Consider the following 20,099-nt stretch of genomic DNA (forward strand, 5'->3'; position numbering starts at 1 on the left):
TCGAGGATCTAAAAATAAAAGGCAAAGCGAAACACAACATGCCAGAGAGAGAGAATATCAACAAATGTTTTTCTAAAAATTACAGTAAAACCTCAAAATGGTTGAGTATTTGACAGTTTATTGGGATTTGCAGATCAGCAATTGAGTTTTCTAAGACCCTAGGGTATCCCTTTTTATTTTCATTTATCAAAAATAGACTATCCATAGACTAAGGTAGCAGTAATTTTTGTTTGGAATTCTATGGTTCTTATTGACCTATTTATTAATTGTTTGGTTTACTATATACAAATTCCACTGTACACATGCTCACAGCAAGATCGCGTCTTTTTTGGAATCAACATCGATGCTGGGAGAGTCGACCGCCGGCTGTCTTTTTTAATTGCAGTGCCACGACCTCGGGGGCTGCAAAAATATCTTGGAATTTCAAGTACATGTGTGTGGTTGGGCCATCTTATATATGAATCTGGGTAGGGAAAGGGAAATATCAGGCGACAGCAGGCAGATGTGCCTCCTTGGGATTCCTGGAAACGGGCTGCCTAATTCGAAAATAGACCATAGAATAAATCTTCGTGGTGTACTGTGTATACATGGTGCATAAATGCACTTTTTATTGAATATTTTATACATTTAAATGCTTCAACATCGTCGCTGTTTGCTTAGACAAAAAATAATTGAGTGGATTCCTTGCACTTAACATTACTCGTTGGTAAGTGGTAAAGTGTGTTTCTTTTCGGTTCTAAGATTAGAAAAAAATACTCTCACAATTCAATTCATTTTAGTTTCAGTCAATTTCGCTGCTGCAGTTGAAAATTTCGTTGTTCTTGGTGGTCTGTTAGTCGTTAATTGGAATACTGCACATAAAACGCTTCTCACATCTCCTAGCTATAATATAGGCCTAGTATATTAAGCAGAACGCCCATCATCACGTTTGTTTTTTATTTTTCGATTTTTCATAGTTTCTTGTTAAAAATCCAGTCTATACACTTACAGTTAGCGGTTGAATACTTTATTTTAAGTACACGGTTTAGCACATTTCGTTTCCTCTTGATATCATTTCTGTGTTTATATGATATTTGTTAAGTATATAAATATAGATCATTAAGGCACATTTATGGACAGTTTACTTTTTGATTGGACCTGCTCTCTCATTGTCTTTTTGTCGCTGCTCTCGCTTGGAATGCTTAAAACTTGTCTAAGTTTGTCTATCATAAAATACGAATAGGTTACGCTGCCTAGATTTCCATAGCTACCAAATATAAATACGAACATTTAGCTTACACACAAAGAAGGGAATACATTTAAACAATAATTACAACTGGGTTGTAATAACGGATTTGCGAATGATGGTCGGCTCGCGTCCCTTGGGGGCCGATACCACCTCCGATGAGACCAGCCACGGCGACACCATATCGTTGCTGTTGCTGCTGCTGGACGGGTACGGAATGCGGCTGTTGTCCGGGTAATTGCTCGGGGATTTCTGTGTCAAAGATTAAAACGTGTGTTATAAAAAATGAACGAGAGGTCACGTGGGGTCGACGGACCACAAATGGTTAGTGTGAAGTGTGCAGATTGAAATGTAAGGAAAACGAAAAGGAAAGATAAGTCCGGCATGCCGAATTTCATATACCCTGGCGGAGAAGGTTTCTTAACTTCAACTGTTATAAAAGTATTTTCTTTCTAATTAAGTATTATTTGACTAATGTTAATATAAGATAATTCATATAGAAGGACAATTTTAAGGTTTCTTTTAAGTTAGTTAATATTTATCAGACAGACAGACAGCTATTGAAATCTAAATAATTTCCTCAGTTGGAAAGTCTCCGTTCTGCTAGGGTATTTAACAACGTTAGTAATAGTAATAGACCAGTTTAGAGACAGACAGTGAAAGCGTAAACATAAGCTCGCAGGTGCTCAAACCTTTTCACTTGGCGGCGCATCGACTTCACTGTGGTTCTGATTAAGATTCTGATTCAATTGCGATTCCAGGCGCTCTTGCTCACTGAGCGTGGAGAAGAGCAGGGTGCCGGCACTGGGCGTTGTTGTTGTTGTTGTTGAGCTGCTGCTGCTGCTGGCCGGCGGCTTGGTAGCGGTTTCGGTAACGTTGCTACCACTACCATTACCACTACCGCTACCACTAGTGGCATTGTTGTTGATGATGTTGTTAATGAATATTTCATTAATGAGTATTTCGGCTGCCGAGGCGTTGCTCAAGGCGGGAGCCACCGTCTCCGGGGCAGTGGTGCTGGCGGCGCAAGCTGTGGGGCTGCTTGGCGTGCTGATGGTGGTCACACTGGTGACGACAACGCCACCGCCGGTGCCAGTGTTGTTGAGATTCGCCGGGAGCGATGATGGCGGCGTGAGTGGTCCACTCACGAATCCAGACACAAAGGTGGCATTGCTGAAGGGTGCACTGCCATTGGTGGTGGCGGTGGTGGTGCTCGAGGTACTGGAGCTGCTGCTGCTGCCGCCTGCCGATGGCTTCTGTTCCGGTATGCTGAGCGTCAGCTTATCGCCTCCCTATTTTCGTGGTTTAGCGAGCATACAGGCACACACACACAAGCACAAGCACAAGCAACACACGCAATTACGCGGATAAACATTAAGTGCGGACAACAAATGGAAATAAAAACGTACAAACAGAAGGCATGAAACGAGTGCAATGCTGTGGCTTAAACTGGTTCGCTGGCCGACAACTTACCACTGATATGTAGGTGGCGTTCAGGGAATCCGGTCCATCGCTGCCGATGCTATTGGTGTTGGTGTTGCCCGAAATGCTTGCGTTGCTCGGATGCATGTTGCTAGAGTGGGCGGCTGGCACGAACATCTGATTGGTGAGTTTGGCGTTACCTCCGGCGCCCAGTTCCTCCTCAACGCGAGCTAAAGGATAAATGTGCAATACATTTATTAATATAACTCTTTGAAGTCAAGTACAGATGCAAAGGAAAACAATATGTTTTTATTAAGCATTTTGAGACTATGTGAAAGGCTTTAGTATCTCAGTAACTAAGTTTTAATGATATTTTTATAGTTTTTCTGCATTCTAAATATTATATAAATAGAATAGCTTATAACACAGGTTAAGCAACCTAGAAATTAAGCCATGGACCGCAATATATAATTTGCAACAATGTATACTATATAATTCAAAGCAATTATTATTCCAATTTAGTATGACACAGAATATTCATGACTGAGCAAAATATAAGATAAATCAAGACCCAATCAAATTGCAATTAACTTACCTTTTAGTATATTGCACTTGATATTGCCAGGAGGCAGAGCCGTGGTGCTCACATTGGCCAGCTTCACCTGGTTGTTGGGCTTCTCGTTGGCGTTTGAGAGGCGCTTCAGTGTCTCCGTGTTGTGGTCCATGTCAAAGGTCTTGTTTATGGTCACCCTGTCGGATTGTTCAAACTCTAGTCAATATATTACATTAGCTAGACGCTGATTACACTACCTGATACTGTTAGCATCGTTAATGGCTTCGTTTGCTAGCACTGATGGGGATGGATCTTTGACAATGGACTTAAGCAATGAGTCTAGCTCCCTATCTTTATCCGACAAGCCGCTCTTAACACTGCACGAAGGTGAACACAACACAGAACGAGAGAAAGACAGGTGAGAGACACAGAAACACAGGCGCATTAGTCAATCGGGAAGTGTAAGCGATTTGGATACGTTTTAGGAAACAGTGAGCGATTCAAAGGGCTTACCTGAGCTGGCCCGAGCTAATGGAAGCCTTGCCAAAGCTGCCATGATGGGAGGAGGATGCATTTCGGAATGGATTCGTCTCATCAAAGTTCTTGGTGGCGTTCGGTGAGTACGGAGGCGTGTACTCCGGATCCAACCTAGACGAAAGACATATACACTTTAAGTAACAAAACAATGGATAAAGGATTTATCTCTTACTTCACAGTCAATCCAGCCGCCTTGCCAAGGGAGCCAATTTTGCTGTAGGCTGGGTCCTCGTTGCTAAAGTTGGACTTGAGGGAATTGCGACCCAGGGAGGCGCAGGTGGCCGCCGCCGCCTGAGAGGAGGAACTGATGGAACCGCTGCAGGCAGCGTCCGGTTCAATAATGGCCGAGTTCTGAATGACGGTGAGCACGGAGGGCGAGGGCGTTACGGTCATAAACTGATCGGTGGATATTAGAGAGTCGAAGGGGTCGTTATTATTATCATGGCTCGGTGCCGGGGATGTTACATGTGTAGTTACTACAGGGGGCACTGGCACTGCCGGTTGGGATGCAGCAGCGGCCGCCGCAGCTGCAGCAGCAGCACGAGCATTAACCGTAGCCACGGCTGATGCGGCATTCTCCTGGGAAGCCTTTTGCCTTTCACGTAGCAGATGCGACTGCCGGCTAGCGAAACGCTGCGATGGACGTCTCTCAAATTGCACGGTTCTCCTAGCTCGACTCTGCTGTGTGGTTTGGAATTCAGTACGACCGGAATACCGGAAGCGGGAGCCCATGCGGAAGAAGTTCTGGCGGGCCGAAGGTCCCTTAACGGGTGCCCTCAGCCGGAAGAAGGTGTGATGCTCCACGGCGCACTTCCACAGGTGCTTGCAGGCTTTCTCGTTGTACAGCCGAAAGACAAATGTGTGCTCCTGCTCTCGGCCTTCGTCATCGTCCTCAATCACAATGAGCGTCAGTTTCTTTTTCTTAAAATCCAGCTTGCTGATCTTCGGCCAAAAGAACAGCCCGATCTTCTGATCGCGCTCAAACACGAGTATGCCGGTGGGTGTAAGACCCAAGTGGTACTCGCAGCCATCCTTGCCCAGCACAGTGTGCATGTCAACGCCATACATATCCAACCACTTGGCCTTGTTCAGGAAAGCGGTTTCCGCCTGGGCCGGCGTCAGACCCCGGCAGGTCTTGTACTCATCGAGAATGGATATCTCCAGATCCTCCGACTGCTCGGGCACAAAACGAAACTCGGAGACGGTGGCTGCCGAGTGCACCTGGTCATCGTAATCACCCAGCTCAGCTGTGAAGAGAAATACAGATTAAAATACATTCTACAGGTGAAAGATAAACAAATGAACACCTACATTGCAATGCCAAAGCACAGAGTTCAGTAGACTTGTCATCTGGACAATCAAGACGTCCCTCAAGAAGATCCTGCTTCAGTTGCAGAAAAAACAAGTACCGGGTAAGCTCTTCGCGGAGTGTATTCGGCTCCGAAGAGTAGAACTTCACCTTTAGGCGGAATGTATACGGTGGACCGACTGTGGGAAACACAGCAATTAATTAGTATTGTGTTTTGTTTTTGGGTTAATTATATTCCCACATTTACTCACTTTTAACCTGCTTCTTGATCGGCTTGGTGGGATCTAGCCAATGCTTGACATGATTGGCATCCATGAACTGCAGCCCAAAGTAGTCCTTCTCAATGATATCCAGGGCATAGAATACTTGCTCGTACAGGAAGCTGCCCAGGGCTTTTTTCTGAAAGCACAAAGTTTAGAAAATTAATGCCGTCACTGGGGGGCAAGTGTAAATCAAAGCGACCCTGAACTAATCACGTTCGCTTAGCGGGTTAAATTATGTGCTGATCAGCAGCAATTTGCTTATTTTATCAGACGAGGTGAGGCAATGCAGCCAGACGAGTGTCTTCGTTAGGGTGGCTCAGTGTGACTACTTCGAAAAGCAGTAAAAATAAATCACAATTTCATGGGGACGAAAATTTATTGTCAATTGTTTGGGGTTTTTTTCTCCCAAGGAATTAAAGTTATGAGCTTTTTATTATATAAAGCTTTTGCACGTCATGTTAGTTTGACATTTTGAATAGCTAAGGTTTCCCTATAAATACATTATATTATATTAACAAAGGTGTTTATATGTGAACGTTTGTTCGCAAATCAAAAAAACTTTAATTTTAGTTCAGAAAGCGTTCCTATGTTAGTTTTATATTAGGTTTACAAATCTGCATACTAAATATAAAGTTTTAAGAAATTCAATTTTTTTTGTCAATTTTTGGGAATTTTAACGATGTAACCCCTTTCCTACTTTTGTAAAAATGGTAAATTTTGGAAAAATGTATTTTTATTTATACAAAGACTTGCCTGTTGATGCTGATCAAGAATATATATAATTTATAGGGTCGGAAATGACTCCTTCACAAGGTAGCAAGCTTTTAATTAAAGAACTATACAAAATAATATATACAAAATTCTTACAAAAACTTTTTAAAACATGCTCGAATAATACTGTGTCACCCTATTAAGAGTCCGAATCTATGTTTGCTAGTTAAACTTTAAAGTCAATGTTACTTATGATAAAGAAAATTGCTAAACTTGACATTGAAAAGATTTATTTCGAAATTTTATTTTCTTATATAAATGTATAGTGTGTTCAGTTAGTTTTTCCGGAACTCAATATAATATTGATTCTATTCTAACTAGCCTTTATTCTATGAATACAATTTTAAGTGAAATCTAAGTCATTTTTCTTCTAAATAATAAAATCTTTTTAATCAAATCGAACCCCTATTTCAGGTCTCAATGTATCTCTATCTTTGTATCTATATCTGAAGGTTCTTCTGATTTCCCACCTGGGATTAGTTCCCCATCTCCCCCCCCCCCATTTAAACCAATTTGTTGACTGGTTTGTTCCGCGATTAATGCAAACGGCAGCAGTTCGAAGACATTCGTCTAATGTAATTCAATATTTAGCCAGAGTACTCACCGATAATTCGATGGAAAGGTCAGTGTTGTCCAGCAGAATGACGCGGCAGTCGATTTTGTTCTTGTTGACGGCGATTCGTTGCGGCTTTATCTGCGAACCGCTGGCAATGACGCCAACACCGCCACCGCCACCCGAGGAGCCACCCGCTCCGCCACCGCCCGCACGGGAATTATCCACATAGTTGTTGCGCACCTTGCGACGGCTCAGAAAACGCAACATATTCGCTGCCGGTGTGCCCTCCTCCTATTTGTGTAAACGTATTCGTAATCGTATTCGAATTGATGGGCTGCCTGCCTGACTGCCCTCTCTATTTGCTGGGCTCTACGGGCACGGACTATAGTTGTTGTTGTTGTTGCCAAGGTGGTTGGCTGTCGCTGGCTGCACCGATAATTCACCTGTGTGCTCACCTCTCGGCTGGGTGAAAAACAGCGCAGACATCAAGAAACCCAGCAGCACACGCACACACACACCTGCAGGGGCATGCACTACTACCACGGCAACTGGTTCTGGCTAACACACGCACACACTCGCGCAGACAGACGCCCCCGTTTTGGTGGCCTCCTCCGTTCGTCGTTCGCCGATTTTCTTCGTTTCTCCTCGTTTTTGGCCACCGGGATTGGGGAGCTGCTGCAATCAAAGTTGCTGCCAAAACTGGGCGCTCCTTGCAGCGGTTCTCCGCGGGTCCACCTTTCCACTTTTCCCCCCGATTATCGCGCTGTTGGCCAGGTCTTTTCCAACAAAAAAAAGACCAAACGAAAAACTGGCTGGCCAAACACGTTCGTTCCCGTTTCGCGAGGCGTTTCTTCTGGACTACCGAACGTGTTCCATTCAACGTAAAACACCGCGTATTCGTTGCATTTACTTTGTTTTGTTTTGTTTACACTATTTTGTTTGCTATTTTGGCTAAATTAAGAGCACTTGTATTTTTATTAGAATGTAGAATTGCTCGTAGTTGTTGATATTTTTAGCAGTGTGACCGCAGCTCGACCGTTAAAATAAACCTGAGAACTGTACCAGAATATACCAAAAAGTAGCACGATTTTGTACTGCAAATATAGCGGTGACTCAAACCTACAGTTGGGAGCCCTGATAGAGCGAGAAATGGTTGGAGCAACAAGTTGCCAGTTCTAACTCAAACCGCACAATTTGGCGGTTATATTTTTATACCCTTGCAGGGTATTATAAGTTCAGTCAGAAGTTTGCAACGCACTGAAGGAGGCACCTCCGACCATATATATTCTTGATCAGGATCAACAGCCGAGTCGATCTAGCCATGTCCGTCTGTCCGTCTGTCCTTCTGTCCGTCTGTCCGTTTCTACGCAAACTAGTCTCTCAGTTTTGAAGCTATTTGAATGAAACTTTGCAGTTAGCCTTCTATATACTCTCACTCATATATATGTCGGAACGGGCCAGATCGGACGACTATATCATATAGCTGTCATAGGAATGATCGGAAAATTTGTACAAAAAAAATTATAATATTTTCAGTTTTCAGCAGATTTTTATCAAATTTGAGATATAGCCATTATTATACTCTACAATTCTGTGTAAAATTTTATGAAAATCGTACTACTATATCATATAGCTCCCATAGGAACGATCAAGAAATTAATACAATAAAAAATTAAAACTATTCCAGTTTTAAACAGATCATCATCAAGTTTGAGGTGTAGCCATTTTATATTAGTCTTAAAATTTGTGTAAAATTTCATGAAAATCTGACGACTGTATCAGGAAAAATGCAAATCTGTGAATTGCAAATATAATATGTTTAGGTGAATAAAATGAAAACAGGTGTTACTTCATTGTTTTTAATCATAAATATATATAATTTATATTGTAGGGATACCTACTCATAGAAGTTCAAGGTAAGTACACTAATCATATATAAAAAACTTATTTTATATACAAAAAAAACATGAATAATTTTCTTAATACTTTTGAAGTTAGCTAAGTATTAAGAGGTCAAATTTTAAATATATCATAACTAAGCCAAAAATGCATTAATTTTAGTTTTTATTAGGGTAACAAATCTGCATACTCAATTTAAAAATTAAAAAATTCAAATTTTCGTCAATTTTTCACCATTTTAACGATACCCCTTATAAAAATTTAAAATTGTCAAAAAATTTAAAAAAATTAAATTTATGCCGGACCTGGCTAGATCGATTCGGCTGTTGATGCTGATCAATAATATATATGAATAATAGGATCGGAAATGACTCCTTCACTAAGTTTCAAGCTTTTGACTGAAAGATAGGCTTTGCTTAATTATTTGGTACATAGAGCGCTCTCCTCTGCGATTCTCAAGTCTTACACTTAAGCAAGGCTCTAGCTAGAGGAAGTTTAGTTTTCTTCTTCTTCTTTTATATAAATTACTAATTTAGTGCTTGGTGGTTGATAGACTTTGATCAAGTGGATGTGGCAACCATGGCTAGATCGAGTCGGCTGTTGATGCTGATCAAGAATATATATGAATAATAGGATCGGAAATGACTCCATCACTAAGTTTCAAGCTTTCGACTGATAGATAGGCTTTGTTTAACTATTTGGTACATAGAGCGCTCTCCTCTGCGATTCTCAAGTCTTATACTTAAGCAAGGCCCTAGCTAGAGGAAGTTTAGTTTTCTTCTTCTTTTTGTGTTTTTTATAAAGATTACTAATCTAGTGCTTGGTGGTTGATAGACTTTGATCAAGTGGATGCGGCAATCATAAAAATTATAGTTTTCTTAATTAAGGTAAGTCGTTAATAAAATATCTCTTGATAATTGAAACCAAAATAAGGCCCAAAAAAGTCAAGATAGATGAAAATATGGTTTATATTAAATTATTGTTTAATTACCATATCCTTGGCCGTGTTGACTAGCTTATTATTGATCTCGAAAAGTCTTCCAAGCTCTCTTTAAGAGCCGTGATGATCATGACGAGCGGTGATATGGTGTCATTTATTTGTTTATAGTAAAGTATACTTAACTCCCGAAAATACATAGTTTATTCAGCACAACTTACTAAACAAAGAACACAACAATGGTGATAATCGAAACTGCTCAATATAAAATATATATTAAAATAAGTTGATCTAAAGCAAAGTAAAGCAAATTTTTAAGAATTGGTATGCTTTTAAATAACAGAAAGTTAACATATTTCAAGCAATGCTTGTATATAATTTTTGCGAAAGTAATTCTTTACACAAAAACCCGCTCAAAAAATAAGGATTTTAAGCTTGCTAATATAAGCCTATTTAGGATTTTTTTCCTTGTTTGTTTCCTTTTCTTTTTTTATACCCTTGCAGGGTATTATTATTTCAGTCAGAAGTTTGCAACGCAGTGTAGGAGGCACCTCCGACTGTATAAAGTATATATATTCTTGATCAGGATCAACAGCCGAGTCGATCTAGCCATGCCCGTCTATCCGTCTGTCCGTTTGTCCATCTGTCCGTTTGTCCATCTGTCCGTTTGTCCATCTGTCCGTTTCTACCCAAACTAGTTTCTCAGTTTTAAAGCTATCTGAATGAAACTTTGTAGTTAGCCTTCTATATACTCTCACTCGTATATATGTCGGAACGGGCCGGATCGGACGACTATATCATATAGGTGCCATAGGAATGATCGGATAATTTTTACAAAAAAAAAAAAACTATAACAATTTCAGTTTTCAACAGAATTTGATCAAATTTGAGATATAGCCATTTTACTATACTCTACAATTTTGTATAAAATCGGACTACTATATCATATAGCTCCCATAGGAACGATCGAGAAATTAATACAATTTAATTTATAACTTTTTATATAAGTCTTAAATTTTGTGTCGAATTTCATGAAAATCGGACGACTGTATCATATAGGTGCCATACAAACGATCGTTTGATGTAGGGAAAAATGCAAATCAGTGAATGTAAAATTGCAAATATAATATGTAAAGGTGAATGAAATGAAAGCAGGTTTTACTTCATTGTTATAACTATAATTTATATTGTTGGGATTCCAAGTCATAGAAGTTCTATCTGCAAGGGTATATAAACTTCGGCGTGCCGAAGTTAGCTTCCTTTCTTATTAATATATTAATATTATCTAAAATAATATAATAATTATAATATTGTAATGGCAGTGAATAGCTTACTCTGCCCCCTCTGTAAGCCTTTGCCTCTCGCTCTCTTTCTTACTCACAATAACATTTGGTATGTCTCTCCCTCTGTTGCAGCTCTGTTGCCTCCCTCTGTTGCGCTTACGCTCTATCTCTCTCTGTTGCAACTACAGAGGTAGCTCTTTCCCTCTCGCTCTCTTTCTCTGTTTTTATTGATCGGGAAGTATAAATAGAGGTTCTTTGATCGCCGCGACCTCAGTCTGTCCTAGGGGTACCTAGTGTTAACATCTTTAGTGATAGTGATAATGATTACCCTTCGACCTGAAATATATGACGTGGCCAATGGAACACATCCAGATAAACAGGAAGAGATCTTCGAAGCCATGATAATTCTAATTGAAGTCACCACGATTATTAGTCGATACTGGAAGGAATTACATCTAAAGTGATAGTGACAGAAGAACACTTCGATGAATCCATATCGTAAGATGATATTTAATTAACTCACCAGGAATATAACTCTACATCGGAAGGAATTAAGCAATGACGAAAGATGACGTGTCCTCTACTGGGGTAAGTCTTTATTTTGACAAATATATCATTATTATATTTTAAACATTAAGAGAAGCTATATTAGTGATCAGGCCTAGGTCTAGAATTAGTTGTGCTAGCTATGAATTTATTTTTTCATTAATTTCCTTTCCTTTTTGCCATGGACCCCAATTCTTAATTCTGATCAAGAATTTATATGATTTATAGGGTCGGAAATGGCTCCTTTACTGATACAAATAATATTTTCCTCTGCAATCGATTTTGTGTAAAATTTTATGAAAATCGGACTACTATATCATATAGCTCCCATAGGAACGATCGAGAAATTTATACAATTAAAATTTATAACTTTTCCAGTTTTCAACAGATTTTTATCAATTTTAAGATATAGCCGATTTATATTATTATACAATTTTGTTTAAAGTTATATGAAAATCGGACTACTAATTCATTTAACTGCCATAGGGACGGTCAAGAAATGAACGTTTCAGAAATAACGTTTTCAGTTTTCTGCTGATTTTCACTAAATTTGAGATATAGCCATTTTATATCAGTCTTAAATTTTGTGTCATATACTGCAAATGTAATATGTATAGGTGAATGAAATGAAAGCAGGTATTACTTTTTTGATTTTTAACATAAATATATGTAATTTTTATTGTATGGATTCCTAGTCATCGAAGATCTATCTGCAAGGGTATATAAACTTCGGCGTGCCGAAGTTAGCTTTCTTTCTTGTTCATTTTGAAGTCTGATTTGAACTTAAAATTATGATAATTCCTGAGAATATTCAAATAATGAATTTTAGCATTTATATGGCAATAGGGCTGAAAGAAGTGTTTGACACGCTTTTCATGATTATGCAATATTTAAAACTGCTTTAAAGTTTGATTTAAGTTTATATGAAAATTTTCAATCAAATTAATAAGGCGTAAATAATTTGAATAAGAGGTTAAAATAGTGGCCTAGCTTTAAAAAGTGAAGTGTTAAAAATATAAATATATTTAAATACCTTTTCAGGGTATTAAACTATTAGTTAAAGGCTTGTAAAGCAGTGATGGAGTCATTTCCGACCCTATAAATTATATATGTTCTTGATCAGCCAAATCAAACTAGCTATGTCTGGAGGTAAAATAAAATTTTCAAAATTTCTTTAAAAATTCAAATTTTCATAAGGGGTTACATCGTTAAAAATGTCAAAAATTGGGAAACAAATTTAATTAAAAAAATTGAAATCTCGGTATACAGATTTATTAAACTTTTAAAAACTAACACAGAAACGCTTTCCGAATCGAAATTGATTCATTTTTGGCTTAGTTATGAGTTTTTAAAACATTGATAATAATCTATAATAATACAAATATTTAAACAATTTAGAATCGTTAGATTCTTTCTGTAACCTGTTACCCCTACAAAGATGTTTAAAATAAAATTCATGACATTAGTTTTCCGTTCCGAATCTGAACTTTATACCGTAAGCCAAGAATTTAATCATAAAAAGTACACTGTTTTTCGGGGGGCGGACGGGAAGCGCTGAAAACTTGTTGGCATTTGTGTGGTCGCGCAATTCTTTAAGTTTAGTGCGAGGAACTAAACTAGAAAGAAGTGCACAATAACTGTAAAATAGGAAACACAAGTGGGTTCCGTAGTTGCAGCCGGCATTTGCGAAATCCTTTTTATGGGCAATTTATTCCTTTATTTGTTAGTGGATTTAAGGCCGTAGCAGTGTCCACTCCTGCCCACTCCACGCCTTTCCCTCCGATTTGGCCTCCGATTTTGCTTTCACTCCTTTCCGGGGTCGGGAAAAGCGCCCCCATTGGTAGTCGTATTTCGAGTTTAAAGGTAAATGGGAGATTTATCGCCGACGATTTCCGGTATATATGTGTATAGTGAGGTGCCGGTGGGGCTGACCGAGGGTGGCTTAACATCTTGGCTGCGGGCTCTGTTTATATCGGGGTTTTAGTGGGCCCTCGAGAGGCTTCGTCGATTCGGTTTTTGGGGGGGCCGTGGGCTTTACAACATTTGCGAAAAGTTGAAGCCATTGAGCGCCAATTGCATGATTCATTTTCGCTTATTGGCCATTAATATTGGCCCAGCTTTGGCAATCGGAGCTGATATCAGCTGCATTTACATTTTTATCGAATGCATTAGAGATCCCCGCGCAAGGCTGTAATTACCCCAATGGCCGTTATAACAAGGCGCATGATTAATTACCGCCTAATACCGAAACCCGATCTGTGGTCAGCAGCACTCCGGCTCTTGGCCATCCATCTATCTATAATAACACGACAGGCGACGACGATGATGCAGGTTTGGGCCAACGTCTTAGGTGCCAGCTGCGGCAACTTGAGCAGGCAGCCAGCCTCTTCCGTAATTATGACAGGCGACCAAAGACACATCCACATCCACATCCCATTCCCGGCGGCCGCACATCTCATATCCCAGAGTCCAGATCCCCAGATTCCAGATTCCATTTACCAGATCCCCGAGTTCGAGGCTTCGTCTCGATTTACCCAGCTCCAGGGGGTGTGGCAACAATTAACAAATGGCTCTCGTTGCCATCGTTGCCATTGACCAAAATAGACATGTTTGCAAAGGGTTAAGGCATGCAGAATACAGACATATGTACATAAATGTGCAGAAGCAAATGCACTAGGAAAAAATGTTGACTAGTTTTAAATAGTATCCTAAAGAGACTGTACTATATCCAGTATGTACCATCTTTTAGAAAACGCCACGTTATTTTATACATTTAGCTAAATCTTTTAAAGATGTGTCCCTAAAATAAGCAGAAAAACAAATATTTACGAAGATTCATTCAAAATTTTATTGCTTTAACTTTAAGCTACTTTTTAAAGTGGATTTCAATACTATAGTGCTGATTTACAAGTTAAATATTTTAATATTCAAATGTTTTGATTAATTTTAAAGCAAACAAGTGACTGCTTTATTATTTTTTAAGTTTGAATATGGTAAATTACAAATACATAGACTATCAAATAAGGAAATGTTGACAATCATTTGCAAGAATTATTAATCATTTTATATAGTTTCTTAGACGGCGAAAAGTGACTAAAATTATACTAATTAAAAGTAGAATATTTAATATGAACTACATATGATTCGATAAATATTGCTTCCTGTTTTCATTCCCCTAGATTCTGTATAGTTTTTGAAGTGTTTCAAATTTCATATTTTCTAGAATTTATTTGCAATAAATTTAAGTAACGGAATTCTTATATAATTTCCGAGAAAACTTTATGTTTTAAAGACCAATTTCTCGCCGTGTTATATGCGAGATTTGTATTGTCTTTACGATAATGGCAAGTCGTGGGTATGTAATACGAGGTGGGCAAATATTTGTGTCCGTTTGAGTGAGTGTGTGGCAAGGTAGAGGTGGCAGTGCTTGGGTGGTGCTGCAGAGAGAGAGCGCCAGGTGCTGCCGCTTGGGTGGCGCAAAGGCAAAGGTAAACTATTATATTTATATGGATGTCTGCGGATGCGGCGATGCTGCTACGCTCCAACTGTCTGCGCACTTATCTGCAGTTGAGTGGAAAATAAATTCCTTTTAATTAAAACCGCAGCACAGCTTGTGATTTAAATGGCTCACGGCTGAGCAGAACCGAAAGCAAAAGCAGCAAAACGGAGCTCCCAATCCCAATCCGAATCCGAATCAGAGAATCCGCGGAGCTGTGCAAATTTATTGGCTTCCATCCATAAATCAGCGACACTGTTTCGATCGGCCAAAAGGTGAATTCATTTTAATTAAATAGAAAAATGTTTTGTTGTTTACTCGGCTGATGGGCGTGCTAACAAACCCTTGCCCGTTGCTGAGTCCTGAGCGAAGCTGTAGCAAAAATAAATAAATATTGGCCATCGAGAGGAGCGAAATTCATGGCCGGAGTGGAATTCGAAGTTTTTCAGTAATTGGCTACTTAAGTTCCCTTCGATTGGGGACAAGGACAAGCCAGAGCTGGAAGGAGTCTGGGGACGGTTGCAATAAAAAACATCCTCGTGTTGTAAAATTTTATGTGTGATTGTGTGTCGCTTTACGATATCCTGCCAGCCAGCCATCCAGCCTCCTGCCTCCTGCCTCCTGCCTTTTGCTCCTCCGGCATTCCGCCCATGACCAGGGCTCGTTACTGTCCGGAGACAGATACGCCGGAGTGGAGCAGAGCAGAGCCAGTGGAGGCCACCGAAATGGAGACCAGAATGGGGGCGTGGCAACAGACAGTCGCTTGTGGGTGAGTGAAAGAGAGTGGGAGGGATGGCGACCGACGACCGACATTTGTTGTCTCAGCGAAATTTCTCCGGGAAAACGATGCGATTGCCGTTACCTGCTCACCTACGCCCTGGGGGAATATTTCACGGCTATTTGGCAAGTCAACAGCTTGTTTTATTTTGGCATGTAATTTTCGATGAGTATTTTTATGACAGAAAGGCGACAAAAGCCAAAATCAATTGGAAATCAATGTTGCAATAGTTTTCGTATCCTCTTAGGCCCTCGTTTTCACCCCCCAAAAAAAGGTGAATGTAATTTGGCTTAATTAATGGCAAAAGCAACTCTAAATGGAGATTTTCGCAGGGGTTTTTTTCTAATGAGTGTAAAACTTGATCCTGCAGGATATTGACTCTTGATTTTTGTGAAAAACATTTTCATATCCTTTTTTTTTGATCTTGTTTTTTGCTGCTATGTTTTTGTGTAATTAAAAACCCCAAAAATCAAATGTAAATCAATGTGGCCAAGCCCTTTCAAGGGAAGTCGAATAAAAAAAAGTGAAAGCAATTAGGCTTACATTAAGCTAGCGGCCATGAAAAATTTTTCAGCTTCCTCGTCGTGGGGTTATATTTTAAATTACGCACAATTTATTTTATTTTATATTCAATTTAAAAAGTGTCAACTTTCTTCCTCATTTCGTGCGGATTTTTGTGGGGTCGGCCGGCGACCTTCTGTCCACATAAAAAGCCCATATGAAACGCATAAAAAAAAGTTATTTATGCCCCGCGGTCGCACGCTTTTGTTGCAGTGCGTTTCGGGAGCGAGTGTCCTCCGTCGTGGAAATCGCTCCCCAATTTTCCTACCCCCTGTGACAAAAAAGCTAGAGGCCTTTTTCCGCAACTCTTTTGCCGGCCAGTGGGGTCGAAAAGTTTCGCAGCATTGCAACAATTAAAAGTGGCACAAGGGTCATTCAAACAATTGCCCATTGTTGTTCGCGGGACAGGAGTTCAGGGTGTAGAGAGCGGAGAGGGGAGACTGGGGGGATTTAATTTATGCCACTAATTACTTTAAGAGCTTTGTGGCCGCTGCAATCCTGCAGATTGCGTTGCCTTGTATAAGATTTTCCACGCCATTATGTACGGGAAAGGTTCACTCTTCCAGCGCCCAACTCCCTAAAATGGGGGATGCCTCTTGAGGCCGAAATAATATGCAAATTAGAATTATATTCAAACGGTTTTTTCTATGCCACTAGGTAGGCGAAACTAAGCCAAAACTTTTACAACATCTTTCGTTTTGCTTCACTGTCTGCGGCTATGCCGCCTCAAATGACTTTTGCCAAGTTGCTGGCACCCAACTCTCCGTCTCTCCTCAAAAGAAAAAAAGGAACCAAAGAAACTTCCAAAGGTTTTTCGGGCTATTTACACTCAAACTCAGGAGTTTTGCTTGGCCATCTGGCCATCTTTTGAGGAAGTATCTGCCGAAAATACTCGTGCTCCTTGACCCGACACAAAAAGCCATCCGAGCGCCCTTGGCGGCAATAAAGCTGCAAAACTATAACCGAGAACAGCAACTTTAAATTGTAGTTTATTTTATTGACGTGTTCTTATAGCCCCAAACAGAAACCTTGACAAGTGATTTGCCATAATTACGAAACGAGACTTCCCAGGGGCTGCACTTAGAGAGAACTTGTTTATGAAACCATTAAATAATATTTTTGAGAGATTTTTATTATTTATTTATTAATGACGATATAGTATTAAAGGGATATAGATCATAATTGATTCCTGTTTCAGAACTCCTCTTACTTTAATTATAATGAATATTATTAGTATCTTATATCATGCATATCCATTTTATAATCCAATGTTCTCTACTTTTCTAGAAGTGCAACTAGCCGCTGGCCATATAAATCTCACCTCCAGCTCACACACAAGCACACTATCCTTCATCCTCATCTCCATCCCCGGATTGTGGCCAGGATGAAGCTCATCATCGATGTGCAATATTCTGCTTATCATGCATTTTTTGCCCCAACAACATACAAACACACTTGCGGAGATCTAACGAGTGGCACTGGACACTGGAGTGGTGTGTGGCAATGCTCGAGGATTCGAGGAAAAAGTGGAACTATTGAGCATCACAATTTGCTGATTGCTGGAGTTTTGCGATAGGAAATGAAAACCGATGCCTAGCCGAGAAACCGAAACTCATTTAAATCAATATTTTGTTGGGCACGTATGCAGGACGAGCTGGGGAGGATCTGAAGGAGCTGGAGGAGCAGCAGCAGTTGTCCCAAAAGATGATGTGTAATGGTAGGCGAATCCTTGGACTCAGCACAATTGTCGGACTTGGCCTATAGGCACTGGTATGTCCTTGTGCCCTACTAGCCACATGGCCACCGCAAAAACCCCAAGCCAGATGACGCCTGCATGCAAATGTCCCGAAACACACATACACGCAATTATATTTGCCTTAGGTCGGCATTAGTACACCGAATAGTTCGGGGAGTCCTTAGACCGGAATCTGAAAACCGAACGAAATCCAAATTCCTAAATCCCGGATACGAAATCAGCTGGCCGGCTGTCGGCCTGGCGGCCTGCTGCTAAGAGTCATTTCCGTTTCCTTTATGGGCGACAGGCGACTGTTTTTCATATGGCCGAGATATAGAGATGCTTCATGTGTGCGGTTTGCGGTGATTGTTGCGACATCTATTTGATCGAAATGGGATTGTCGAGAGTGGACTTGGACCGAAGATTGCCTGACAGCGGGAAGATTGAAGATGCTGCTGCCCCCCTTGCCATATCCCCTTACCATGTAAGAGCCAGTCAATTATTTGGGCCAAATATTTGCCACTGACTTGACATATTTCTCCACTTTACGTGGAGTGCCTGCGATGAGCACTCGACAGTCTTAGCCTGGCTTTCTGCTGCCATCTAGTGTTCCTGCCAATGTAAATAGTCAAAAGTATAAAACTTCATAAATTGATGCCTGGCCTGAGACAGAGGAGGAGGAAGGATAAAGGGAGTGTGGTAAATGGAAAAGTGTTTGGTTTGCGATGGAAACTTTTGATTTTAAGGGATGATTGCATCTTTAAATGTGACAAGTCGGATATTTTGGGGTACATTTTCAACTTGTCTACTTAAAGAGCGATAAGGAATCTGCTATTAATCATATTCACAATGGTTATTATACTATTAAACGTTGTTAAGGTTTAAATATTTAATTAATATGACTTTTTCAATGCAAATCTCTTTCAAATTGTCACCAAGCCCACAAATTTTCCATTTATACTCAAATATAGATGTAAAAATAATACAACTATGAAAGTGATTCCTCAATTTAGTTGCTGCTTTCAATTCATTCATGGTTTTTAAATGCCAGCCACATTGCTCGTTGCCATCAAAGACGACTGTTGTCGCTCCTTTGTGGGGCTTTCATTACATCCTTCGCAGGCCCAGAGCCCGGGTGAATGGCCCACCTAAGGACATTTTTCCAAGCTGCGTTTTTCTTTTTTTTTTCCCATCTCCATTTGAAGCTCCTCCCTTAAAGAAGACGACTGATATCTTGTGCATTCAACTCGGTTACTACGCACTTATCTCATCTCCGTTACTGTGCATAGAATTTTGACAGACAATTAGCAGAGGAGCGGCGGCGTTGGCAACTGTCTCTTTGACTCCCACCTCGGTTGGCATCTTCTTGTAGCATCTCATCCCATTCCATTCCATAGTACCATCCTGGTTTCAGTTCCAGCTCCAGCTCTCTTTGTGGGCCTGGTGCACAGTTTTATGGGTGTTTCTTCTTTTTATTGTGCTACGCATTTTCTATGACATTTTTGACGCTTACGATTTGAACATTGTCTTAATTGCTGCTTTATGATGTGTGCTCTCAAATGACACGCAGCGTTTGCCAACGTCTCCCGTGATTATGATTTAGTTCGGGAAATTGGACGTAGAGAAGGTGGAGGAGGAGGAGCGGGCGCCATAAAGATTAAACCCCGAGTGTAGTAACAAAGATTGTTGCTTTTGCACCCGTCAGTCGGCCATAAAACACAAGACTTCCCTCCCAGTCTCTTAGCCAGTTGAGTTCGCATATCAAGTGTGAAGTTCTTTAAATATTTGCCGGCTGACATAAAATAAAATATTTACAATGTGTAGCATGTGTGGCAATTGTCATGCCGAACGGCTGTAAACTGGTTATAACTTTGTTATAGATTTACCAATTGTCTGCCAATGAAAATGAGTAAGACTGTCATTGTTTTAGGGAAATATCTATATATGTTTCTGACAGGAAATAGTCAATAAATTATAAACGATATACAAACTAAGGATGTCAAATAAAATGCTTGGGTAACATTAAATTTAAAATATAGTACATAGATAAAAGATCGAGAGACTGTTAAAAGACTAATAAGTATGTTGCTATGTTAAAGTTAAATATTGTAATTTTGAAGGAAAAAGTGCCCGTGAAATTACTAGATTCAGGATTCTATGACAAGCTAGTATTTTGAAATACGATCCATATATATATATAGATTACTAAATAAATTTCTCCATTTGTC

The 20,099-nt window shown here is 40.0% G+C and overlaps 1 protein-coding gene and 1 long non-coding RNA gene across 5 annotated transcripts; one reads left to right on the plus strand and one right to left on the minus strand.

Annotated features, from left to right (window-relative positions):
* Positions 1-575: 575 nt before the first annotated feature.
* Positions 576-7,708, minus strand: yrt (erythrocyte membrane protein band 4.1-like yurt). Of its 4 annotated transcripts, XM_020953494.2 has the most exons (10): positions 6,685-7,708; positions 5,298-5,445; positions 5,049-5,225; positions 3,910-4,984; positions 3,714-3,848; positions 3,458-3,577; positions 3,243-3,397; positions 2,699-2,877; positions 1,918-2,517; positions 576-1,477 (listed from the first exon to the last, which is right to left on the minus strand). In XM_020953494.2, the coding sequence occupies exons 1-10, from the start codon at positions 6,901-6,903 to the stop codon at positions 1,310-1,312; spliced, it is 2,976 nt and encodes a 991-aa protein (XP_020809153.2). In that variant the 5' UTR covers positions 6,904-7,708; the 3' UTR covers positions 576-1,309. The 4 variants fall into 4 exon arrangements, with proteins under 4 accessions (XP_020809153.2, XP_020809161.2, XP_020809170.2 ...); XM_020953502.2 differs by lacking the exon at positions 3,458-3,577; XM_020953511.2 differs by lacking the exon at positions 1,918-2,517.
* A 3,179-nt stretch (positions 7,709-10,887) lies between these two features.
* Positions 10,888-18,859, plus strand: LOC147642600 (uncharacterized). Its single transcript, XR_015273437.1, has 2 exons — positions 10,888-11,343; positions 17,424-18,859. It is a non-coding gene; the product is annotated as an uncharacterized LOC147642600 (long non-coding RNA).
* The last annotated feature ends 1,240 nt before the right edge of the window (positions 18,860-20,099 follow it).

Source organism: Drosophila serrata, unplaced genomic scaffold (assembly GCF_035046125.1).
Source record: "Drosophila serrata isolate PLE 108 unplaced genomic scaffold, ASM3504612v1 contig_382, whole genome shotgun sequence".
Classification (NCBI taxonomy): Eukaryota; Metazoa; Arthropoda; class Insecta; order Diptera; family Drosophilidae; genus Drosophila; species Drosophila serrata.

Bases quoted from the DNA above. Each gene is read 5' to 3' on its own strand.
- yrt (XM_020953494.2), bottom strand. From the start codon at position 6,903: ATGTTGCGTTTTCTGAGCCGTCGCAAGGTGCGCAACAACTATGTGGAT. The intron at 4,985-5,048 runs GTAGGTGTTCAT...TTCTCTTCACAG, and splicing joins CTGTGCTTTGGCATTGCAAT to CTGAGCTGGGTGATTACGAT. The intron at 3,849-3,909 runs GTAAGAGATAAA...TCTTTCGTCTAG, and splicing joins GCGGCTGGATTGACTGTGAA to GTTGGATCCGGAGTACACGC.